The 26,854-nt window shown below is 38.2% G+C and overlaps 1 protein-coding gene across 1 annotated transcript in view; it reads right to left on the bottom strand.

Annotated features, from left to right (window-relative positions):
- The window catches only part of LOC126253539 (uncharacterized), a 606,491-nt gene that overhangs the window by 45,112 nt on the left and 534,525 nt on the right, over positions 1-26,854 (bottom strand). The window contains exons 181-203 of the mRNA XM_049954972.1: positions 26,534-26,848; positions 25,621-25,953; positions 25,233-25,538; positions 24,836-25,141; positions 24,436-24,753; positions 24,032-24,352; positions 23,639-23,953; positions 17,790-18,119; positions 17,354-17,659; positions 16,939-17,244; positions 16,530-16,850; positions 16,113-16,442; positions 15,504-15,818; positions 14,795-15,133; positions 14,389-14,694; positions 13,127-13,432; positions 11,701-12,039; positions 5,813-6,136; positions 3,897-4,220; positions 2,711-2,998; positions 2,090-2,284; positions 1,152-1,511; positions 214-423 (exon numbers count right to left, since the gene is read on the bottom strand). Coding sequence (XP_049810929.1) covers positions 214-423; positions 1,152-1,511; positions 2,090-2,284; positions 2,711-2,998; positions 3,897-4,220; positions 5,813-6,136; positions 11,701-12,039; positions 13,127-13,432; positions 14,389-14,694; positions 14,795-15,133; positions 15,504-15,818; positions 16,113-16,442; positions 16,530-16,850; positions 16,939-17,244; positions 17,354-17,659; positions 17,790-18,119; positions 23,639-23,953; positions 24,032-24,352; positions 24,436-24,753; positions 24,836-25,141; positions 25,233-25,538; positions 25,621-25,953; positions 26,534-26,848 — 7,113 coding nt within the window. The remainder of the gene's footprint in view (positions 1-213; positions 424-1,151; positions 1,512-2,089; positions 2,285-2,710; positions 2,999-3,896; positions 4,221-5,812; positions 6,137-11,700; positions 12,040-13,126; positions 13,433-14,388; positions 14,695-14,794; positions 15,134-15,503; positions 15,819-16,112; positions 16,443-16,529; positions 16,851-16,938; positions 17,245-17,353; positions 17,660-17,789; positions 18,120-23,638; positions 23,954-24,031; positions 24,353-24,435; positions 24,754-24,835; positions 25,142-25,232; positions 25,539-25,620; positions 25,954-26,533; positions 26,849-26,854) is intronic.

The raw sequence follows: 26,854 nt of genomic DNA, 5'->3' as shown, positions 1-26,854 counted from the left end.
ATTACTACAAAAGACATTAAGTGTGTTGCTGTTTATCAATTAAAAATGTAACTTTGGGACAGGTAAAAAGTTAATGAGGTAGGTATGCTGTTATCACCATCCCTCCCACCACCACCATCACCAGTGGCCACCTGGAAAAAATATAAGCATTTTATTTCATTTGTTAATTTCAAAACCTAAAACACTTATTTTCAATAGTCAACATCTTATTACCTGGTTTGCATTCGATGTCTGCATCCCCTACATACCCCTGTGGACAGCGGCAGGCCATGGTCCTGAGAGGAAGAGTGTCTACAACCGTGCATTCAGCATTTGGACCACATGGTTTTGTTTCAACACATGGGTTTCGACAGTTTCCACTAAAGCAAGCTAATTTGCTTGCACAGTCAGCATCAGCTCGACACTGTTTTGGCTCCGTAATTTCTATCAAACATCAACAAAAGAAACAATTATTATAGCTGAATAACTGAAAGCATCTGATGAATCAACAGCAGCAAGCTTAAGATTTTACATTTCATACAAAAAAGAGGGAAAATGGAGAAAGAGGAATGCAATGACATTGTATTAACTTTGTACATGCATAAAAAAATCCCAATAATATTTTTAATCTTATGGAAGTAAATGCACTGTAAAACTTGCAATTTCCATTTTTAAATATTGTTAACCGCAGGAAACTATTCAACTATAAATCCATGAAAATAATTAAACTATGCAAAATGAATACTACCAAAATTAGTGATCAGAGAGGAGCACATGCTTACCAGTTGCAGAACTAGGAATAAATGGAAAGGAATTGGCAGAAAATGATATCTTTCAGCACAAAATGGATTGTAGGGAACATTACATCACCTTTGATCTAGAATTTTAGGTGATTTTCCTTGCCTTGTACTAGTTTTTAAATTGTTTTTACATATGACAGCTGGATATTCAATCACAATTGTATTTTTTAATTTGTGTGACTGCTAGGCTTAAACTATCTTTGACATTTTTAATCATGAATGTAATTGACCATTTAACACCAAAACTTTGCCACTTCAAACTGCGAAGTACAGAAACTGTTGTAACGGAATGTTGGAATATATTTTGTTAACAGGATATCGACTGTTTGTGTATTTAAAACTGAAAATATATCTCAGTACTGACTGACTCACCAAGAGTGCATTGTGACCCAGGATTTCCAGTGTAGCCTGGTGGACAGTGACATGTTGCTAAATGGTTAGTAACAGTGCAGATAGCATTCTGACCACATGCACCAGGACAAGGATTTTCACATCGATTGCCAAGGCAAGCTAGGTTGTATGGACAGTCAGCATCAGATGAACATTCTGGCTTTCTGCACAGTGTGTGTGGATCTCCAGTCCAACTTTCAGGACAGCGGCAACGTGCATGATGCCAGCCATCAGTCTCACAAAGAGCATCGATACCACAATGTGTGTAGGAACATGGAGACACACAGTTGCCGTTCACACATGCCTCTGTGGGTGGGCATTCTCCATCTGAGCGACAACCAACTGTAAAAGGCGCAAAATTGAACAAATTATTAACTTAAATAATACATTTGTTATGTTAAATGTGTATATTATGAATGCTATATCTTTCCCACATAAGGTAATGTAAGTGTTTGTTATTTTGTGAGAATGACCCATTCTTATACCTTCATTTAGCATTCCTGAACAGAAAGAAGCTACCAAAAAGAACTTTTAAGGAGACAAACTTTTGTCTTAGAATTCACAGTGTGATCTACTATACTCATTCAATGTTCCATGATATTAACAAAATATCTGTGAAAAAAATAGTAAACACTGTACGTAAGATGTGCATCTCTTCCAGAACATCCCTGGTTCTCTTAGTAACTCTTAATTTAAACCACTAATAATAATATGATAACTAATTATTGTAGCTTTGCTTACTTCAGTGGAGTACAACTGCTATAAATATCAAACAATATACAGAAATGCAAGTTAATTTATATTATAAAGTATATTTTAATTTTATTTATAGCTCTTATTCTGTAGTCTACTATAACAAAATGTATGTTGTTCTGCTGCATGGAAACAAGAGTATAAAAAGTATTCAGTATTTTACTCACTCTGATAACAATGGCCATTGGCATTTCCAGTAAATCCGTCCTTACAGGTGCATATTGGCCGATGCAACTGAACATGACATTGTGCATTAGGTCCACAAATTCCTGTATTCTCCAGACAAGGATCACGGCAAAAATCATTTATACAAGCCTTGTCATTTGTACAGTCATTGTTTTGAGTACATTCAGGGCGTGGAGCTGAAAAGTTAGAAGGGTTTTGTCACATACTGCAGCAATTTACAAAAGGGTATAATTTAAGTGACAATGCAGCTCTGCAAGAGCTGAAAATGGTTTATCACAGTGAAATAATATATATTCATATATTACATGATGTAGTGTTGTTAAACTCATAATCTGTTTTGAAAGCTTTATGTAATGCTAAAGTATGTTTAGTTGCAAGGATCTACAGAAATTTATTCCTATGAGCAGACAGTTAAATCAATAAATAATATTTCTGAATATTGGAACAGTTTACACACAAATGATGAAGTCTGTACTCTCATTGGTAATAGTAGCAGAATAAACATTGAAATTTTTTAGAATGATTTTTTACTAAATAGTCTACATGAAAACAGCCACACCAACTGAGAACAGTTAATGATTAACAGCAGGTAATACACATACCTGGAGGAGTTACAGGCACTGGGTGGCACTCCAGCCTAGGTTCTCCTGTGTAACCTGCTGGACAGGAACACACAGGGACATGGCTGACAGTTTGACATAGTGCGTTGAGACCACAGACAGTTCCCTCACTGCAAGGATCTCGACAACGTTGAGCAAAACAAGCCTTGTCACGAACACAGTCTTGATTGATTACACATTCTGGATATGTGCAAACAGCAGCACCTTTCACAACACGGCACTGTCCATTTGGTCCACATGGTGAGGACTCACAGGGATCGCTTGGAACAGCTGTAGAATAATTAACAGTTGTTGAAAATCAACATTTTCTCTTTATTTTGATGCTGAAAATTATAACTATAATAGAAATTTCAGGGTTTTACTGTCTAACTTTATGTACAAATGAGAAAGATGAGAGTGTCTTGAAAAAAGCCAGTAAGAAAGCAAAGGTAACTGGGAGGAATGATGGGTGGGGTGGGGAGGGGGGGAGAGGTTGGGGGAGGAAAACAGAGAGAGAGAGAGAGAGAGAGAGAGAGAGAGAGAGAGAGAGAGAGAGAGAGAGAGAGAGAGAGTACATAACTGATAAAAAGAAATTTTCATCTCCTCACAACTCAAGGCATGAAACAAATTTAGTCTATTATTTATTTTCACTGATGATTAATATTATGATAAACATATTTAATGAACAAAATAATTTTATGATTAAGAGGTATAGTAAGCAGCTGTAAACTGGTGATCATTTTGACTGTGGGTATCTAGGCTAATACAGACATTCTGCAAGACTAATTTATTTTTATTCAGGAGATTGATGCGTCATTAAAATTCCATTTAAAGAAAAAAAGAATGGGTTTTGCTGTTTTTCATAAAGAAGTTATTTTTCAGATAAAGTCACATCACAAGTCATCAACACCACATAAAAATTGCAAAAGGAGAATAGCAAAGTGATAAAGAAAGAAAAAAGATATTCAGTTCTTCTAAAATTATTTGTTATTGTTAAATGAATTGATATGCAAGCATTTAAGATGAAGAAAAGAAATTTGGCAGATCAAATGGAAGCAAAATAACATAAAAGAATGTTATGTCACTGATCTAAGATTGCTGTTAACTAATCATGCAGAATACTCTACATATATTAAAGGGAAATGAAAACTTTAAAACGATTTCAACAGTAGAGTAGTAAGATACTTACGTGGTTGCTCTGTACATTGTACAAATGGATTTCCTCCTGTACCAGATGGGCAAGAACAGATGGGGCTGTGGTTTATAACATTGCAGTTGGCACCATAACCACAGGCACCTGGACATGGGTCCCGGCACTTGCCACTCACACACGCCTTGTCACGTGGACAGTCAGCACTGAGGACACACTCAGGCCTGCATCCACTTCCATCTGGTATACCCTGATAACCTGGTAAGCATTCACACAAGGCAGCACCAGAATCACCTGCTCGGCAAAGTGCATTTGGCCCACAGGGTGAAGGTACACATGGGTCACTTGAACCTGGCACCGGCACTGCAAGGCAAAGAAAATAAAAACTTTAGCACTATTCCAACCAAATTTTTATGGCAGTCTAGTGCTCACTAAAATAATGCTCTGACAGTTCTGACATATTACAATAAAATGATTCCTAGGTTGCATATGATATGATGTACTGAAATGTAAAATGGTGACTATAATTTTAATACCTCTTAGCTCAGCTACCTACCATTGCAAAATTAAATTAAAAAGTCACAAAAGGAGGTTATGAGAGGAATCACAACTAAAGTAAAACAATGATCCAATGAAATGTTGTTGAATTAAATTAGGCAATGTTGAAGGAATCAGTTAGGAAATGAGACACTAAAAGTAGTACATGAGTTTTCCTATTTTCACTGCAAAGTAGCTGATGAAGGCAGAAGTAGAGAGGGAGTAAAATGAAGACTTGTAATAGCAAGAAAAGTGTGTCTGAAAAAGACAAATTTGCTAACACAGAATACAATTTCAGTGACAGGAAGTCTCTCTCTGGAGGATTTGTCTGAATGTAGAATTGTACGAAACTGAAACATGGATGATAAACACTTCAGACATGACAATAACAGAAGCTTTTTAAATGTGATGTTACAGAAGAAGGCTGTAGATTAGATGGGTACATCAGATAACTAATGGAGAGGTACTGAACTGAATTTGGGAGAAAAGAAGTTTAGGACACAATTGGACTAAAAGAAAGGACTGGTTGATGGGGCACACCCTGAAGCATCAAGATATCACAAATTTGGTAATGGAGTGAAGTATTTAGGGGGAGGGGGTAAGAACTGAAGAGGGAGGCCGAGACTTGACTACAGTAAACAGGTTCAAATGGATGAAGATTTCATTGTTGAGTAGGGATAAAGGAGCCTGCACAAGATTAAATAGTGTGGAGAGTGGCATCAAACTGATCTTTGGACTGAAGACCACAACAATATATACTGATAAGATAGTGTGATCACCAAAATAAGGAAGATCATCCCAACTGTTACAAGACCCAAACCATGTACATATTCACAATGATTATTCGATTTATGAATATCTCATGGTGTAAATATCACTCCTTGTCACATATCTTTTTACACTAATGCTGTTTTAAGAGTTTTTTTGAACTAACCGTATAAGTTACCATATACCTTCAGCACAGATTTTGTCACCTGTGATTATCCTCCCCTGCTTTCTCTGAATGTTCTATCTCTGACCCCTCAGCTGTATCCCCCACCCTCCTTCCTCCACCACACCCAAAATAAATTTCTAGTGCCCTTTTAAGAAAAGGGCACATTTGCTTTACACATTATTTTGTTCCTAAACTATAAATTTGCCTCTTTACATTTCTTTGCTCTTCTTTTTTACTCATATTAATAATATAAGATTGTGCATAGTTAGTGCCAACAGCTGGTGAATACAATTTACATTTCCTTTGTAAAATTTCAGTGCCTCCAGTCACTGTGAGAAATTAAAATTTCCAGCCATTACCGTTCAGACATATACTGTGATAATCTCAGTCTATATTATGACTTAATTTGAATATAAACAACATAAATAAAAATCTCCTTGCCTCCCTCTTCTAACCAAATGTATAAAGTCTGAATGATACTCACATATTACAGGCTGACAAAGATGGAAGGCATCTCCTCTTGTTCCCTCAGGACAAGAGCAAATAGGAATGTGATTTGTAACAGAGCAGATGGCACCTACACCACAAGTTCCAGGACAAGGATCCTGACAGTGGTTCTGTATACAAGCACGATCCATAGAGCAGTCCGAACTGACTAGACACTCAGGTCGGCACCCATCATATGGGTTACCATAGAAGTCTGGCAAGCATTCACATGATGAGAAACCATTTGCTTCAACACGGCAGTTAGAATTTGGCCCACAAGGTGAAGGGTTGCAGGGGTCAGTTGGAGTTCCTTGTGTTGGACCTGTGAAAACAAACATAAAAAAGCTTAGAAGTTTGTAAATAATTATCTACATAGCAGCATTGCTGCATTGATGAAAAACTTGCAATATATATTCTTTACCCAAACTCCCAGTTTAATCAGGTGAAATTTTCAGTAACTGAAGTCCTCTAAACCTGTAACTAACTACTTGTTCCATGATCATAAAACCAGCTACTAGTAAAATAATTACAACAGGGTTACATGCATGATTTTCTGTGCTACAACTTGAAGCTGAACAGCTTAACTGAACAACAAAATATCACATAAACTGCTAACAAAACAGAGAAAAAACTGAATTATATTGTAATGTGTGCCTTTGGGCTAAGCAGTTAAGTATTAACTATGAGTCCAATAGATAGGTGTTTGATCCTGTGTGCCTTTGTGGCTCAGTGGTTAAGCATTAACTATGAGTCCGATGGATAGGTGATTGATTTGCAGTCAGTCCTAGAATTTGATTCTGCCACATGTTAGCTCTTTCACCTTCTTCAGAAATGCTTGTCAATACGAAAAATATCACGTTGCACTCCTGTTGGACCATAGGGCAGTAAACTGGCTGGGAAAGTCAGTTCAAAGGTCAGAGGTAGGCTGAGGCATACCACCTCCAGTAATACCATGTGCAGTAGCACTGGGGAGTTCAAATCAACCATTGTGTTCAACACAACTATATCTTTTTAATTACCTTTATTGTAATGTATGGAATCAACTTTTTTTTAGTTTCCTATACTTGCTATCCATAGAAAATAGTTGTACCTTGTCTTCACAATTTGGCAAATGCTTTTTTTTCCAGTTTCAAAATACCTCACTGTCTCTTCTATCCCACTTGATCAATGATCTTATGTGATTTTCCTAAATATTTTGTTTCCTCCAACCATTTCCTCTCCTTTGCATTTGGGCCATTCACTATCCATTTAAATGTGAGAAAGAAATTCCAGAGAGAATGTTTGTCTTGCTGGCAGTTTAGAAGCAAGAAAATGGGTGATTTTGTACAGATAACAATGCAGGATGTTTCGCAGGATTTCATGCACCGAGCTCACAGGCATGTTCATCTGACCCCTCTTGCAAAGCTGTGGCCACATCTTCAGTCAGTTTAGCTCCTTTCCTCCCTCCACCACATTGCACTTCAAAAGAAGCCATCTATCCAAATTCTGTAATCATTTGCTCCAGACCCTTAGCAGACATTGAAACAATGGCTTTTTTCATACCCTTGGGGGCCAGGAACTTCTGCAGGGCACTGGTGCACAGTTACTGTTCCTGTAAAAGAGCTTTACCAGCACTGTGCAATTTTTCATAGAGACAGTGAGGTTGGGCACCTCAGACACAAACCGAGGAACAGCCATGTGCCACATGTCTGCTGGTATGCATATTCTGACACTTACGGCGCCATCTATTGGTCAAATTTTTTTTTTCTTTCTTTTCCATGCGTTTGCCTCTGTGCCAATAACACACTGTTCAAATTTGATGTCATTCTAAATGGCAATTCTCTTTCTACAGCATCTTGGAACTGGAATGTTCAAATTTGATGTCATTCTCAGCGGTGGTTCTCTTTATACAGCATTTTGAAACTGGAACTTTAATTATGGACACCCTGTATGTTTAAATTTGGCTTCTAATACACAGAACGGAAAAGGAAGGAATCTTAGATGTCATAAGAAAATATCTAAAAATGTAATTAATACACTCTCCCTCTTTACCTTATATTTTTAGCATAATTGTATTGTATCATTTTGACTTGCTCTTTGATGTATACTTTACTGGACAATGTTTGGTATACATATCAATCAGTATAACAGTATATCAAGGGCATTTGATTTTCTTAGGTTTTCGTTGTCTGTCTCTATAGTCTTAGACCTCAGAAAAAGACAGTGAGAATGTCCTCCACAATCCAGTAGATTTCTTTATATTGACCCTATCTACAGTCACTGATTGCATTTATAACTTGCTCTTTATTTTATCACCTATTAAAGCAAATGTCAACTGAATGAAGTACAAAAACTAGAGATTAACTAAGAAATTTCATGTGATTAGTCCGAGTATGTACAATATTTGTCATCAAAAGAGTCTATCTCATTTTCTACAACTGTCAAGATAGATGTTTTTTACCTCCAAGTCTGAATACAGAACAAGTAATATGAGTTGAACGATGTATGGCAGCTCTGAATCCATGCTTTTGTATTAAATAGTATTCTAGATCTGTGCTCTGCAAGCCATTTTATGTGTGTGGTGGAGTGTATGTCTACATATCTCCCCTTTCCCTGACACATTTGTGAATGGTGCATGGGAAGAATGACTGTCAGCAAGCCTCTATACTCAACATTAGTCAGGTCACAGTTACAAGACAACCGTTCAATATTCAAATAGATCCCACTAACCATTTTTATGCATGGCAAAATACTTTAGTTGATGTGGAAAAGTCTATGGCGTTTTAGCAACTATAGATGTCATAAAAAATCACCGTCTTTTCATTTGTGGACTAAGTTTATCACTTAGTACTATGGCTTAATTTGAATACTGTGAAATGGGCCATTTTTTCATCAATGCAAACATGTACTGCTGCATGGTAACAAGTCTGTAGTCTGAATAACACAGTATACAAAAAAATGTATGAAACAAAATTCATCATGCAATGGCAATGCTTTGTTTTTCAAAAAGCATGCATCTTCATGTCATGGCATTATCATTCTCAAACTGAGACACACAAAAACTGGCTGGCATGCATATCAATCAGCAAAGAAGTACATCACTCAGAATAACATGCAATCATGCACGTCAACTTATTAACAAAATAACAAGACTCATCATTATATGTTAATCCAACACAGTCAGACCATCACACAAAACATTTAGTAACACAGTTAAATCAAAATGTCCATAGACATAATGTTTTCAGAATTATGATGTTGCCACTCTACCAATCTGTGTAAGTTTCATCAGTGAAATATGCTAAGGCAGCCTGCATTTTCATGTAAAATTTTATAATTTGTAGCTATTTATTGCGATGGATTATGACCTGATACATTATATGTGCATGTTCAGTTTGCTTTAGCTCTGCGTATCAGTATTTGAGGGTAATAAATCCTACAGATTCGAAGGTTTTTGTTCTTGTATGGCTCAACAGCTAATTGTTAACATGAGAAGATTTCCTGACTACAACAGTGACACAAAGTACGTGTCATTTTCACACCTCACTGTACAGTAAATGAGAAGTCAACAGAGACACACTAATGATTAAGGACACATTCACAAAATGTGGCGAAACAAGTAGTTGCTGATGACACACAAATTTTCAACTGCAGTAATTGCAAAAACCAATATACCTATGACTAAGTAGAAAACTTAATATTCACTGGATTAGTTTACATTTTAATGTCACAAGTTCATATAGATGTATGTCCCAGAAAAGACAACCAACACTGAATGAAAAATGATATAACACTGAATGATTAATGATATGAAATAATTTAACTGTACTAAAAGAACAATAAATTAGAATAAAATCATGACATGGATAAAAGCTAGAAACTAAGTCAAAATGAAATGATGCTCTTTCTTTAGAGCCTGCAGGCAGGTGACTCTAAAGTGAGAAATAATTTGCAAGCACTTTTATGGGTTTCTATTGTAGTTTTGGTTTGAATATTAAATGTATTTTGCACATTCTGAGTGAGGTGTATACAACACACACAAAGATGATGTGACTTACCAAACAAAAGCACTGGTAGGTCGATAGACACACAAACAAAAACAAACATACACACAAAATTCAAGCTTTCATCAGGAAAGAGTGACGGGAAAGCGCTGGTAGATAGACACAATAAAAAAACACAAACACACACACACCAAATTTCAAGCTCCCGGGATTGGAATGACTCCTTACCCTCTCCCTTAAAACCCACATCCTTTCGTCTTTCCCTCTCCTTCCCTCTTTCCTGACGAAGCAACCGTTGGTTGCGAAAGCTTGAAATTTTGTGTGTGGGTTTGTGTTTTTTTTATTGTCTCTATCCACCAGTGCTTTCCTGTTTGGTAAGAGGGAAGGAGAGGGAAAGACAAAAGGATGTGGGTTTTAAGGGAATCTTTGTTTTTAATATATATACACCAATCAAAAGCGTTGGTATGTTGATAGACACACAAATAATATTTTTTAGGGTGAAGGCATGTTTGCGGAGGGAATGTAAATGAAACTTAATGGGGTCATTGTGGGGATGTTGTGAGGGTGACATGTTATTAGAAGGTGGAAGACCCTGCAGGAGAGACGCTCAGTAGCTCGGTACGGGCTTTTGTTAAAGTTTCGAGAACATACCTTCACCGAAGAGTCAAGCAGTATATTGCTCCCTCCTACGTATATCTCGCGAAGAGACCATGAGGATAAAATCAGAGAGATTAGAGCCCACACAGAAGCATACCGACAATCCTTCTTTCCCTCCTTACCCTCTCCCGTAAAACCCACATCCTTTTGTCTTTCCCTCTCCTTCCCTCTTTCCTGATGAAGCAACCGTGGGTTGCGAAAGCTTGAAATTTGTGTGTGTGCTTGTGTTTGTTATTGTTTCTGTCAACGTACCAACGCTTTCATTTGGTAAGTTACAGAATCTTTATATATATAGACTCAAGGTCAAACACAAAATGATCACAGGAAAAGTATCCATGAAAGAAAGGAAGCCTAAAGCCACGTTAATGAAGACAGTGCAGAAGAAAGCAAATGGCAAACATAAATGTAAATGAAATGAAAATTTTTGATTGATACACAAAGGAGTGTACAGAATACATGTAATGGTTAATCATTGGGACTGACACTGTAAAGTGAAAAATTTCCATTGACACACAAGTTCCATGAGAAACCTGTATCTCATCTTGAGATGACTGTATTTGTTAAACGAAGGTTCGTCTTGAAAAATTGGAGAGCTTCAGTTTGAATAAGAGGATTGCAACTGAATGTGAGCATAAAGGTGAATTATTAAAGAAACACTTCACTATTATACAAGAACTACAGTTCAGAACTTTCATTTTAATCAGCTGAGTTTTCAGGTTACCAGCCCATTTTCTAGTGTTGTATACCAAAAGCAGGTCATGTAAAATAAGAAGTTGTGAAAAATTATGTTTTCTTGTGTAATAATTATGGTGCATTATCAAGAAGTCAGGTCAGCTCATTACAAAGACTTTATGCACAAGAAAGTGATTTACAGTGGGATGATTAACAGCTGTCAGATACTCAAATAGTTTCTGCATGATTTAATTTCCCAATTACTGCTTCTAACTCTTTCTTCATCTTATTTTATTCCATACCACACAAAACAAAAATCTCCAGGTTAGTATAGACTCGGTATCTTTAACTTCTTAAAGTGCTTCTGCAGGCCTAAGCACTAAACTTACTGTTTATAAATAAGGTCCCTTATTTAAACATTAGTCATATGTGTCACTTTCATTTCCAATTCATCATAATGGCTGTAGGCATGTAATTTTGAGTAATAGTAATTAATAAATATATGCAGCACTATATACTTGCATATAAAAACATTCACATAGCTTATAATACATGGTGATTGAATAGTACTTACTTATCTCTGGTGGGCTGGTACAAAATGTAAAAGGATCGCCTGTGAGTGGTGGTGGACATGAGCAGCTTGGCACATGAAGGATAACATGGCATTCAGCACTAACTCCACATGATCCAGGGCAAGGATCCCTACATCGTTGACCAATACAAGCTTGCTGTGGACTGCAGTCGCCGTTGGATAAACATTCGGGACGACACAGTGGTGGGGTGCCAATATAACCATCCAAACAAGAACACAATGGACTTAAACCATCGACTGATACCTGGCAGACTGAATTAGGCCCACATGGTGATGGCTGACATGGTGTAATTGGTTTTGGCTGTGGTGGTGTTGAAATAACTGAAAAAAAAATATTGTAATGAAATGGGAAAAATGTTATAAAAGTAATTATGGGAACAAAGATGATGTGACTTACCAAATGAAAGCGCTGGCAGGTCGATAGACACACAAACAAACACAAACATACACACAAAATTCTAGCTTTCGCAACCAATGGTTGCTTCGTCAGGAAAGAGGGAAGGAGAGGGAAAGACGAAAGGATGTGGGTTTTAAGGGAGAGGGTAAGGAGTCATTCCAATCCCGGGAGCGGAAAGACTTACCTTAGGGGGAAAAAAGGACGGGTATAAACTCGCACACACACACATATCCATCCACACATATACAGACACTGTGTCTGTATATGTGTGGATGGATATGTGTGTGTGCGAGTTTATACCCGTCCTTTTTTCGCCCTAAGGTAAGTCTTTCCGCTCCCGGGATTGGAATGACTCCTTACCCTCTCCCTTAAAACCCACATCCTTTCGTCTTTCCCTCTCCTTCCCTCTTTCCTGGCGAAGCAACCGTTGGTTGTGAAAGCTAGAATTTTGTGTGTATGTTTGTGTGTCTATCGACCTGCCAGCGCTTTCATTTGGTAAGTCACATCATCTTTGTTTTTAGATATATTTTTCCCACGTGGAATGTTTCCCTCTATTATATTCATATAATTATGGGAACAAATACACAAGTTGCTATATGAGATTTTACTCATTTGAAATTAATGTTCTCACATACAAACAAGCACTTTGAAATATATTTTTGTTGTTGCCCAAATGTATTCTCCTTATTACTGGTATCAGATTGTGGTAGTGAAGTCTATCCATTAATATAAACATAGTACAGACAAAAAAGTAAAATTCTGCTGGCAGAACACCTTGCAGAATGTGTGTAAGTTTTTGTAGACCAGCTATGACAAGTAATTCCAGTCAATCATTTACATTTGAAAACAACAAAAACTGAACTATATCTGAAGAATAAATTATATAAGTAAAAAAATTTTAAAAAAATATTGAAGTACAACAAGGTCACCAGTAGCAGTAATTTTAGACTTCGTTACATCAGATGTAAACATTAAATATGTACATATTTACTCCTTGGTGATAATACTTACTTATTGAGGAGCACCTGGTGAAGGGATCTCCAGAATAGCCTGCAGGGCAAGAGCAGATTGGATTGTGGTTGACAACATGGCAATGGGCATTGATACCACATGTACCAGGACAAGGATCTATACAGTGTTGATTGAGGCAAGCCTTTGTTAAAGCACAGTCTGAGCTGACAGTGCACTCTGGATGACATGATGGTGGTACACCCAGAAAACCGAGCACACATGAACAGACAGCCTGTCCATTGATTTCCCGGCAGACTGCATTAGGACCACAAGGTGATGGACTGCATGGTTGCCTTTCTATAGGAGCTGAAATGATACATCACATCAAGATATATGTAAAACATACAGTGTTTTTTATTGAACTACGAAACTAAACCTTTTGCAAATGTTTTGGAACAAATATAATACAAATTAAATACTTCTAAACCTATGTTTGCTGATAAAATATATTTGATCTGATAGTTTTATTGGTGCTTAACATCATGCTTATGTTGCACTCAGGGGATAGATTCATCTGTGTGATACTGACAGCTGCAGTTCATTTTTTTATCCTGACAATTCATTTTTACTTACAGACAGTGTCTCATTCTTCATACTTCCTAAAACTTTATTACTCTCCCCCAGTTATAATGATCTTTTATGGTTTCTTGCAGGTATGTGGAATATTATGACACTATGTTTTCTAACTATATGACTGTTCTGCAACACTTTATCCTATTTTGGTGGTTGCAATATTCCTTTTAATACCCATTCAAGTTTTAAAAACCAACAGTCCGATTACAGAGACCACACATGTGTAAGTTGTGGACATATGAATGTGTGTGTGTGTGTGTGTGTATGTATGTGTGTGTGTGTGTGTGTGTGTGTGTGTGTGTGTGTGTTCCTAAACCTGGAGTAAGACTTAGTCTTATAACTTTGTCTACTTCTAAATGTGCCTGTCTGTTGCTCAGTATCTCCTCTATGTGGAGTAGCAATCTATCCTAGTTCATATTGTAGTTCTTTATATCTGACAGCTTAAATACTGAATAATTATCATGTATTTAGGCTGTTTGCTGTGGTTAACAAACACAAGACTCTAATAAGAAACAGATATTATTATACATTTTTTGGCATTTACTCCTGTTACCACAATAATTAATGCCAAAATCCTTTACATTTATAAAGAAAGTTCTTTTTCACATTTGTCACAAACTTTTAATAACTACATTATTGTTTTTTTAAAACATAAATAGTAATAAAAATTAAATTTACTTTAAAATTACCTTCTACTTGGCGGCAGTAAACAAATGGATTGCCTGAGAGCCCCTCAGGGCAACTGCATGTTGGCACATGATTTATGACTTCACATTGAGCATTTTGTCCACAGGTTCCTGGGCAAGGGTCAGTACACTTATTCCTAATGCAAGCCTGTTTCCTTTCACAGTCAGTGCTGAGGACACACTCTGGACGACACCCTGCGTATGGGTCACCTTGGTATTCAGGCAGGCAAGTACAAACACCTTCATGGCACTGAGCATTGGAGCCACATGGCGAAGGTTTACAAGCATCTGATGGTAAAGGTGCAGGTACTGTAATACATAACATATTTTTATCAGACAATCACTAAAATTAATCAACCCTCACTTCAGTTTAATAGTCAAGTAACCGACAAATCAATATCCCTATTACCTGCTGTTGGTTTTGGGTAGCACTGAAAGAATGGATCCCCTGTGTAGCCTGGCAAACAACTGCAGACAGGTGTGTGATTGATAACAGCACAATCAGCACTGACACCACAAGAACCTGGACAAGGATCTCGGCATTTCTCCCGTAGACAGGCACGATTATGTGGACAGTCTGTGTTGACAGAGCATTCTGGTCGACAATTCGGTGGTGTACCAAAGTAATCTCTGATGCAAGAACAAGATGGAACTCCTCCAATGTCCCGACATTGTGAATATGGGCCACAAGGTGATGGGAGACATGGATCAATGTGCAAAGGAGGGGAAGTAGGTTCAGATGGCAGAGCTGAAAAATGAAAATAATTTTGTCAGCCAACATTCTAAGACAACCTTAGAGAAGTTGTAAGTTGTAAAAAGAGTTTATGTAATAAATAATATTAAATAGTTCATTGTCTGGAGCAAGTATTTAGATGTGATGACACTAACATTTTTGACAGAATGCTGCTTATTATTGAAACAACCATTCTTAGGAATGGAGCATATTCCTGATAATGAAATCTCAGAAGAATGTGGACTGACCACCAGGAACTGTCTGTAGACACACTCGCACCAGTAATGAACAGAGCAAACTTCTGGCCCAGAAATACAGTTTAGCTGTACTCTGAGAGATAATTTTAGTGTATTAATTTATCTTAGTGTAAAAATTATAAACTTACTTGGTACTGAATAGCATCTCGTGAATGGATCGCCAGTATAACCAACATTGCATGAACATATTGGGCTGTGGTTAATAACTTCACACCGAGAGTTGAGCCCACAAGTTCCTGGACAAGGATCAATACACTTGAGATTGTTACATGCTCTGTTCTGTGCACACTCTGCACTGACAGTACACTCTGGGCGACATCCAGGTGGTGATCCAATGAAGCCAGGTTGACATGAGCATACTGCCTGCTCATTAGCAACACGACATGTGCTATAAGGACCACACGGACTCGGAGAACATGGGTCTACATGCTCAGTTACTGTTGCTAAAAGACAATATAAATAAAATATAACTAAGTTTATTGGCATTAATCATTAAATTATACACAAATTTTAATACAACATGAAACATAAATTATAACTACCACAGCAAAATATCTAGCAGCTAATGAAACAAGAATATTTTTTAGTTCCTTAGGCACTCAGATAGACATAGAAACACAATGCAGCCATGCACATTTTCAAATATTTGATGCTCTCTTATACAAGGCTAAAGCACATCTATGTAATACAAGAAAAATAAATAAATAAATATATATATAAAAAAACACAGAACTTACGTTCTTGAGAAATGCTGCAGTATCTAAATGGATCTCCAGTAAACTTTGGCAAGCAATAACAAGATGGTATGTGATTAATAACTTGGCACTGAGCATTCTGGCCACATGTTCCAGGACATGGATCTTGGCACTTATTTCTGATGCAAGCCTTTGTTGCAGTACAATCAGTGTTCAGTATACATTCTGGCCGGCAGCCTTCGTATGGGTTGCCAACATAGTCTGGCAGACAAGAACAGGAACCAGCACCATTCTGTTCCCTGCATATAGCATTCGCACCACATGGCGATGGTATGCAGGGGCTTGTCATGTCAGCTGGTCTAGGAACTGAAACTGATAAATATTTTTTCTTTTGTTACAACTTAGCAGATACTACAAGTTACTGTGTTCTTCCAATGAATACAAACATTTTATACATACCCTCAGGAATAACGCAGTGTTGGAAAGGATCTCCCGAATATCCTGGAAGACAAGCACAGTTTGGTGTGTGACTGACAACTCGGCATTCAGCGTTTGTTCCACAAGATCCCGGGCACGGATCTTTGCATTTCTGACCTATACATGCTAAATTACTTGCACATTCACCATTACTAACACATTCAGGTCTACAGTTTGGAGGAGTTCCTTTGTATTCAGGTAGACAACTGCATGTTGGGCTTTCTCCAACAACTTGACACTGAGAATATGGTCCACATGGTGATGGCTGACAGAGATCTTTTGATGTTTGTGGTTTGATCTCTGCTGCAAATGGAGAACATTAATGGTGAGTATACTAAGTATATATTTTTTTCTATCCAACAAATATAAGGGTAGAGAGTGACTATCTTACCTTTTGGTTGACATCTGACAAATGGATCACCAGTGTAGCGAGGTGGACAGCTACATATTGGATTATGATTCACTACTTCACAGCGTGCTCCTATCCCACATGTACCTGGGCAGGGATTCCTGCATTTTTGATTACTGCATGCTTCACTCTGGCCACAGTCAGAGCTAAGTATGCACTCAGGTCTGCATGCTGGAGGGCTTCCCAAGTAGCCAGGTACACATGAGCACACAGCCTGACCATTGATCTCTTGACAACGACTGTTAGGTCCGCACGGAGATGGGTTGCACGGTTGTGTCACCGGTGGCTCTGTGATGAGGCAGTACATATTAACAGACAACATACGGACTTAATGTTAACTGGAGGAGTTAAAACAGAGAACAGAAATGCTGCATTTAATCTTTTGGATCATACTTACGTGGAATAGGTCTACACTGAATAAAAGCATTGCCAGATGTGCCCTCTGGGCAACTGCATATTGGAATGTGATTAACAACATCACATTGGGCATCTTGACCGCAAGTTCCTGGACATGGATCCACACATTTATTCCTTATACATGCCTTCGTCCTATCACAGTCATCACTGAAGATGCATTCTGGGCGACAGCCTACATAAGGATCACCTTGGTACTCTGGCAGACAATTGCATATACCATCATTGCATACAGCATTTGGTCCACAGGGAGAGGGGTGGCATGGATCAACAGGCTTAGGTCCTGGTTCTGAAAATAAAGGCATATATCTACACATGAACCGAAATTTATTGAAAGCTGTGCTAATTCATATATTTAAGTGGCAAATTAGGTAGTATTACAACTACCTCAAAAATTTTTGAAAAAGAACATGACTTACCTGAAACTGGAGCAGGATTACAGCTGGTAAATGGGTCACCTGTGAAATCTTCGGGGCATGTACACACTGGTGTGTGGTTGACAACAGAGCAGAGAGCTCCTGCACCACAGGAACCAGGGCAGGGATCGCGACACTTTTCACGCAAACATGCAAGACTGCTTGTGCAATCTGCATTGATGGCACACTCCGGACGACAACCTGGTGGCACTCCCATGTAACCAATAATGCATGAACATGATGGTGTATCACCCACAGCTTGGCACACTGAGTGTGGCCCACATGGTGATGGAAGACAAGGGTTCACTGGCCTTGATGGTGGTTCTGAAATAGCTAAAAGAAAAACATGAACTGTAATAACTGTAGAGATATAAAACTTTTAACAATGAAATAAATATAATCTGCTCCATATATGTGTGATAAACCCTTTAATATACCAATTTTTTTACAAATTATGTTCCAAAAAATAGTATTTTTTATTATTGAAAAAGTCCTTTAATGAATGAAATTACATACAAACACATAAAGATAATTTAAAACTCAAAACAATGAGTTACAAATTTTTGAAAATAACCTTTAATAAAACCTTAAGCATACTTGTGCACTGGACCCTGATTAAGGTATCCTGAAATTTAAAGTCATCTTTTTTTTAAAAAATTTCTATGTAGATATTAAGTTGAACCATGTATCTGTCAATGATTTCCTATGAACAGAAATTTTGGAGGAGCTGGCATAGCACAGGAGACATATTTATCTTGTATCACTGGCGAGTACATGTCAGTGATCCAATGAACAGTCATCATTTTGTCTCCAATGAAGCAATATCACAGTCTTCTTCACTTTCTGATCTGCTAAATTAAATGTCAAAGGGTTGGGTTGGGTTGTTTTGGGGGAAGAGACCAAACAGCGAGGTCATCGGTCTCATCGGATTAGGGAAGGACGGGGAAGGAAGTCGGCCGTGCCCTTTCAAAGGAACCATCCCGGCATTTGCCTGGAGCAATTTGAGGGAAATCACAGAAAACATAAATCAAGATGGCCGGACACGGGATTGAACCGTCATCCTCCTGAATGTGAGTCCAGTGTGCTAACCACTGCGCCATCTCGCTCGGTTAAATGTCAAACTCAGGATCACTATAGCCATCCATTTTTGGAAGCACTGCCTAAACAACAATACAAGATAGAAGCTGAAAGTGCGTATTTTATCATCAAATACCCAAAACTGAACACAGTTATTGTTATATCTAGTTGCAACTATCTCAAATAGACCATAGGAGTTGATCCTCTCTAGTCGCTGAACACTTAACTGTCAGTGCTGAAATGGATATAAATGAGATTTTATTTTTTTGAAAGCCTGTTATTAAGTTGGCTGAGTATACCTGAAATTTTAAATTTTTATAAAAATAATAAAAACAAGGTAACTTGGGCCTTTATGTTAAGGGGCTAATGATGAAAGTGGCCTTCAATTTAGAATAGACAATGGACAGCCAGGCACCAACAGCTGCAGAGACACAAGCAGTAATAGTGAAGTAACCTATTTCGTGACATTCTACAAGTTCCTAACCAGGAGCAAATTGTATAGTTTCATCTGTGCGCTTTCATAGTTTAGTTTCTTGCATTTCCTCGTGTTAATTTAATATCTGATAAACACAGTTCTTGTGTTTTTGTTTCTTTTGGAAAATAAACCGATTTTGTTACCTATTAAAAGTTCCTAATCACGAGGCAAATTATTTAGCCTCACCTGAGTGCTTTGGTAGTTCAGTTTTTTAATCTCTGCATGTTAATCTAATTAGTTAGACACAATTCTTCCTTTTTCAGTAGGGATCTACAGTAGAGTTCTACAGTAGAGTTCTACAGTAGAGTTCTGTAGTGCATGTCAACAGTCCTTCATTTGTCTGTGTAGTGTAGATCTCCACGGTCCTTAGTATGGATAGGGTCAGATGGTTCTGCAACTATGCACACTGCAGATTCCTGACTTGCGCCATAGGGTGGTGGGGTTTTGGGTTCTGCTAAATAGGTCAGGAGTCCACTACACACAGAAGATGGCTCCATGGGTACCAGGGGCTCTGTGGGATGGACTGGGCAGTTTTTTAAGTTAGAGAGTCTCGGGGAAACACAAAAAGGGTTTCACTCTCGAAGGGTGTAGGTCGAACACAGGAAGACTGTAGAACCAGGAACCATCAGTATAAGAGTTGTAAATTGTCATAGCTGAGTTGGGCAAGTGCCAGAGCTCCAAGCGCTACTCAAAAGCACTGTCGATAAAATCGTTATGGGCAATGAAAGCTTGATAAGGCTGGATATAAGTTCAGCTGAAATTTTTGCGAAGGACCTAACGGTGTTCAGAAGGTTAAACACAGTTGTTGGTGGTGTGTTTTTTGCTGTTAGAAGTAGCTATTTTGAGCAAAATTGAAGTAGGTAGTTCCTGTAAGATAGTATGGGTAAAGGTCTTTCTTGGAAACCAGAATAAAATAATAACTGGATCCTTTTACCGACTTCCCAACTCAGATGACACAATTGCTGAAAGAAAATTGAATCCAATTTCAAACATTTACACGACTCATACAATTATAGTTGGTAGTGACTTCAATTAACCTTGATTTGTTGGAGAAAATACATGCTTAAATCCAGAGGTATGCATAAAATATCATCCGAGCATTCTTTGGATCTTATTTCATGCAGTTAGTTCATGAGTCCACTTGAATAGTAAATGGCTGTGAAAACACACTTGATCTCTTAGCAACAAATAATCCTGAGCTAATAACGAGCATCAAAATGGATGCAGGGATTAGTGAACACAGGATTGTAATAGGGAGGTTGAATAATGTAACTCCAAAATCTTCCAAAAATAAAAGAAAAATATACCTATTGAAAAAAGCAGATAAAAATTCACTTGATGTCTTCCTGAGAGACGATCTCCACTCCTTCCATATTAACAACATAAGTGTAGACCAGATGTGGCTTGAATTCAAAGAAATAGTATTGACAGCAATTGAGAGACTTATACCAAATAAATTAACAAATGGTGGAGCTGATCCACCTTGGTACACAAAATGGGTTGGAACACTGTTGCAGAAGCAAAGAAAAAAGCATGTAAAATTTAAGCAAATTAATATCTTTAAGATTGGCTATCTTTTACAGAAGCTCAAAATTTAGTGCGGGCATCAATGCGAGATGCTTATAATAATTTCCGCAGCGAAACTTTGTCTCGAAAACTGGCAGAAATCCAAAGAGATTCTGGTCATATGTGAAATATGCTAGTGGCAAGACACAGTAAATGCCTGGGTGACAGCAATGGGAATACTATCGATGACAGTGCTGCCAAAGCAGAATTACTAAACACAGCCTTCTGAAATTCCTTGACGGAAGAAGACAAAGTAAATACTCCAGAATTTGAGTCAAGAACAGCTGGAAACATGAGTACCTCAGAAGTGGATATCCTCAGAGTAGTGAACTAACTCAAATTACTTAATAACAGCAAGTATTCTGGTCCAGACTGTATACCAATTAGGTTTCTTTCAGTGGATGCTGATGCAATAGCTCCATACTTACACATCATATACAACCACTCGCTCGATGAAAGATCCATACCCAAAGGGTGGAAAGTTGCACAAATCACACCAATATTCAAGAAAGGTGGTAGGAGTAATTCACTAAATTACAGGCTCATATCATTAACTTCGATATAGAGCAGAATTTTGGAACATATGTTGTGTTTGAACATTATGAATTAACTTGTAGAGAATGGTCTATTGACACAAAGTCAACATGGATTTAGAAAATGTCATTCTTGTGAAACTCAGCTAGCTCTTTACTCACATAAACTGTTGAGTGCTATTGACAGGTGATTTTAAATTGCTCTTCTGTATTTCTAGATTTCCAGAAGGCTTTTGACACTGAACATCACAAGCGGCTTGTAGTCAAACTGCATACTTATGGAATATCATCTCTGTTATGTGACTGGATTTGTGATTACCTGTCAGAGGGGTCACAGTTTGTAGTGATTGACGGAAAGTCTTCAAGTAAAACAGAAATGATTTCTGACGTTCCCCAAGGTAGTGTTACAGGCTCTCTGGTGTTCCTTATTGATACAAATGATTCAGGAGACAATCTGAGCAGCCATCTTAGGTTGTTTGCAGATGATGTTGTCATATATTGTTTAGTAAAGTCTTCAGAAGATCAAAACAAATTGCAAAACAATTTAGAAAAGATATCTGTATGGTGTGAAAATTGGCAGTTGATCTTAAGTAACGAAAAGTGTGAGGTAATCACATGAGTGCTAAAAGGAATGCATTAAGCTTTGGTTTCATGATAAATCAGTCAAATCTAAAGACTGTAAATTTAACAAAATATCTAGAAGTTACAATTATGAACAACTTAAATTGGAAAGAACACATAGAAAATGTTGTGGGGAAGCCGAACCAAAGACTGCATCTTACTGGCAGAAAATTTAGAAAATGCAACAGATCTACTAAAGAGACTGACTATGCTACGCTTGTCTGTTCTCTTTTGAAGTACTGCTGCATAGTGTGGGATCCTTACCAGACAGTATTAACAGAGTAAATTGAGAAAGTTCAAAGAATGACAGCACGTTTTGTATTATCGAGAAATAGGGGACAGAGTGTGTCACTGACATTTGGTGTGGACATCGTGCCAACAAAGGCATTTTTTGTTGCAGCAGAATCTTCTCATGAAATTTCAATCATCAACTCTCTCCTCTGAATGTGAAAATATTTTGTTAATGCTGACCTACATACAGAGAAGCCATCATCGTAATAAAATAAGGGAAATCAGAGCCTCCACGGAAAGATACAGGTGTTCACTTTCTCCAAGCACTGTTCGAGATTGGAATAATAGTGAATTATTGTGAAGGTGGTTCAAAGAAACCCTCTGCCAAGCACTTAAGTGTGATTTGCAGATTATCCACGTAGATGTAATGCAGACTTTCACAGTAATCTTTTATGTTGCAAAAAGTAATACCTGGAAGTACATTTAGTATTGTTCTTGAAGTTTGTTGTATTTGTAAATGATCTAAGCAACCTTGCACAAGAAGTAAGGCTGCCTTCGAACAAAATTATGATTTTTATAAATAAGTGAAAACGATTTGTGGTTTGAAAAGAGTAGATACAAACCAAACTGAAGTTCAAGAGGCATTTGAGAGAGACATTGACAAATGGTATCATTAAACTCTATGTTTCCTAAACAACATTCAGTGTGTCAAAATACACTAACTGTTCTGAAGAAAATATTGCCAATTCGAAATGAAAGTAATCTGCTTCTGACGTTCTCTCTGTGCCATAGAATATACTGACAAACGCATAAGGTATTCTGGTGTGCAGGATATGCTGTCACCAGTTGATTCTATCTTTTGACAAAAGCCAGTTTTTTTATTTGCTTTAATTAACATTCAATGAGAAAGGTTGCAATACTGTTAATAATAATTTATAACAAATTCTTTAAAGCAGGCAGCTGCTACAAGAACAAAACCAAAAGGTGCATATGATATACAGAAAAATATCTGGATTTTTTTTTATTTGTGCAGTCGCATAACTATAAAATGTACCAGTTATTCCTATAAATTTACAGACAGGTTTCTGTGAGAGCTTCACACTAGTGCTCCCCATTAGATAAAAAATAATACATAATGCGAGATTATTTTGTTTACAATCAGTTACAAATGAGCAAAAAGAACTATGCAGTGTTCAATTATGGCTGTATATGAAGTTTACGCTGGAATTTTTGCTTTAGCTATGAGTGGATATTTTACTGTGAACTGTATTTCTGTATGTGCAGTCAGATATGCTGGTTGGAAAAATATGATGAAATAACAAAAGTGAATACGCTATTGAAACACTTACGAGGGAGAGCATAGCATCTGGTGAAGGGGTCTCCAGTGTGCCCAGCCTGGCAACTACAGATAGGGCTGTGATTGATGACCTCACATCGTGCACTGAGGCCACATGTTCCAGGGCAAGGATCGACACATTTGTTGTTGACACAGGCTTTATCACGTGGGCACTCAGCACTTACAACACACTCAGGCCTACAACCTGGTGGTACACCCATATAGCCTGCTTGACAAGAGCACACAGCCTGCTGGTTTGCTATGCGGCACACACTGTTTGGACCACAGGGTGACGGTTGACAAGGGTCCCTTGGCGGAGTTTCCACACCTGATTACAATAAGCACAAGGTCAAAAATATAAAACTTCTTCATGTAGCTATTTATAATGATTACTACTGATACCTACCTACTATGACAGTACAGTGTCTGAACGGGTCACCTGTATACTGCTCAACACAAGTACAAGAGGGAAGGTGGTTTACTGTTTGACAGTAGGCATTGGTACCACATGTGCCAGGACAAGGATCCTGGCATTTATTTCGTATGCATGCCCTGTTAGGAGAACAGTCAGTATTAAGCACACATTCTGGTCGACATCCTTCATATGGGTTGCCAACATAGTCTGGAAGACACGTGCATGAACCTGCACTGTTTTGTTCTCGGCAGACAGCATTTGAGCCACATGGAGAAGGAACACAGGGTGTTACCCTCTCTGCCTGTATTGCCTCTGTAAAAAGGTAAGAACATTACCTTCCCATAATCTACTGATATTTCAGATGTGCATTAATTAAAACTTGAGAAATCACTTACCCTGTTTGAAACACTGTGTGAATGGGTCACCTGAAAATCCTGACAAACACACACAGTTTGGTGTGTGACTGACAACATGACATTCAGCATTGGCTCCACAGGATCCTGGACACGGGTCTCTACATTTCTGACCAATACATGCCAAATGACTGGCACATTCACTGTTACTAACACATTCTGGTCTACAGTTTGGAGGGGACCCTTTGAACTCTGGCAAGCAAGAGCATGAAGGACTCTCACCAATCACTTGACACACAGCATTCTGTCCACATGGTGATGGAACACATGGATTAGGTGATTCTGGAGGGGCTTGAGATACTGCAAAAGATAAGATCAGTGTAAATATTTTCCTGAAATAAAACATTCTGTTAAGATCCTTAATGAGGCCAAGTGTACTTACTTATTGGCAGACATCTGACAAATGGATCACCAGTGTGCTCTAATGGGCAGCTGCAAATTGGATTGTGATTAACTACTTCACAGCGTGCTCCAATGCCACAAGTACCGGGGCATGGATTCCTGCACTTTTGATTACTGCATGCTTCATTCTGAGCACACTCAGAGCTCACAATACACTCAGGCCTACAAGCAGGAGGACTTCCAATGTATCCTGGTACACAAGAGCATACTGCCTGACCATTGATCTCTCGGCACTGGCTATTGGGACCACATGGAGATGGGTTGCAGGGCTGCATTACTGGTGGTGCTACAATAAAGCAATAAAGGTTTATTTATAAATACTTCAGAGTATTTAAACACTTTAAAAGAAATAAAAGTGCAACAAGTGGCACACTTACGTGGAATAGGCCTGCATTGGATAAATGCATTACCAGACATTCCATCTGGACAACTGCATATTGGTATGTGGTTAACAACATCACACCGAGCACCCTGTCCACATGTTCCTGGGCAGGGATCATTACATTTGTTCCTGATGCAGGCCTTTGTTCTATCACAGTCTGCATTAAGAATGCATTCTGGGTGACAGCCCAGGTATGGATCACCTTGATAATCTGGTAGACAAGTACATGTGCCATCTGTACATACAGAATTTGGTCCACAAGGTGATGGAGAGCAGGGCTCCTTTGGAATCGGTTCAGGACCTGCAAAAACATTAGTCAATGAAGTTTTCATAACTTTAAAAGTATTACCAATAGTTAACATTATAGCTATTTTTTCACTTACTTGGAGGTGGCTTGGGATAGCATCTAGTAAATGGATCTCCTGTGTAACCTTCTGGGCAGGTACAAACAGGGGTGTGATTAACAACAGTGCACAAAGCACTAGCACCACATGATCCTGGGCATGGATCCATACATTTCTCCCTGATGCACGCCATATTGCTGGGACATTCAGCATTTATACTACACTCAGGTCTGCAGTTTGGTGGCATTCCAATGAAGTTTGCTAGACAGGCACATGAAGCTGTACCACCTGCATTTATGCACTGAGCATTGGGACCACAGGGTGATGGAGAGCATGGGTTAACTGGTCGAAGCACCTCTGCTGGAGGAGGAGCTGAAAATAAACATGGAATTTATAGCTGTGATGATAGTAGATAATTTTCATACTTAATAAGCTTGTGTATGTGTATTCAAGAAAATTACAGAAATAAATGTAAGGGAATCCAAATTACTAACTGAAATTGCAATAATACTTGTCTCAAAATAGTCAAATGTTCACTTATTCACATTTAGAGAAAAAATATGGTACATGTGAAATGGATGCCAAAAAGAATGTTTTGATTGAAAGGAAATCCTTATACAGAAATGTGAAAAATATATAGAGATACAATTCACTTTAGCTCAGTTCAACTGACAGTCATACAAAACCAAAGAAATTAAACAAAGAACCCTTTGCTTCCTTTCCCTTGTTACCTCATAACTTAGGTTGTGAGTGACCTGCATCAACATTCCCCCTCTATACAACCCTCCACTCTCCTCCCTGATCAAGGAACACGTTTCCAAAAGCTAGGTTTTATTTATTCTCATCACTTTTATGTCACTGTCAGCTGTACTGAGCTAAGGTAAGTACAGGCTCATCTGCCTCTGTATATTTTTGAAGAAGAATATTTCTTCTTACAGCATTCTATGTTTACCTGGCACAGCAAAACAGCGTGTGAAGGGATCACCAGTGTACCCAGCTTGGCAGCTGCAAATCGGACTATGATTAATGACTTCACAGCGAGTGTTGAGACCACAAGTACCAGGGCATGGGTCAGCACATTTCTGTCTAATGCAAGCCCTATTTTGCTGACATTCTGCACTCACTGTGCACTCAGGTCTGCAATTAGGAGGTGTGCCCATGTAATCCGGAAGGCAAGAACATACTGCTTGACCATTTACCTCACGACATGCACTGTTAGGCCCACAAGGAGATGGCACACAAGGGTTACCAATTTCAACTGGAACATCTGCAA

Source organism: Schistocerca nitens, chromosome 1 (assembly GCF_023898315.1).
Source record: "Schistocerca nitens isolate TAMUIC-IGC-003100 chromosome 1, iqSchNite1.1, whole genome shotgun sequence".
Lineage (NCBI taxonomy): Eukaryota > Metazoa > Arthropoda > Insecta > Orthoptera > Acrididae > Schistocerca > Schistocerca nitens.
Note: the sequence above shows the minus strand (reverse complement) of the source record. Positions and strands in the feature narration are given on the sequence as shown.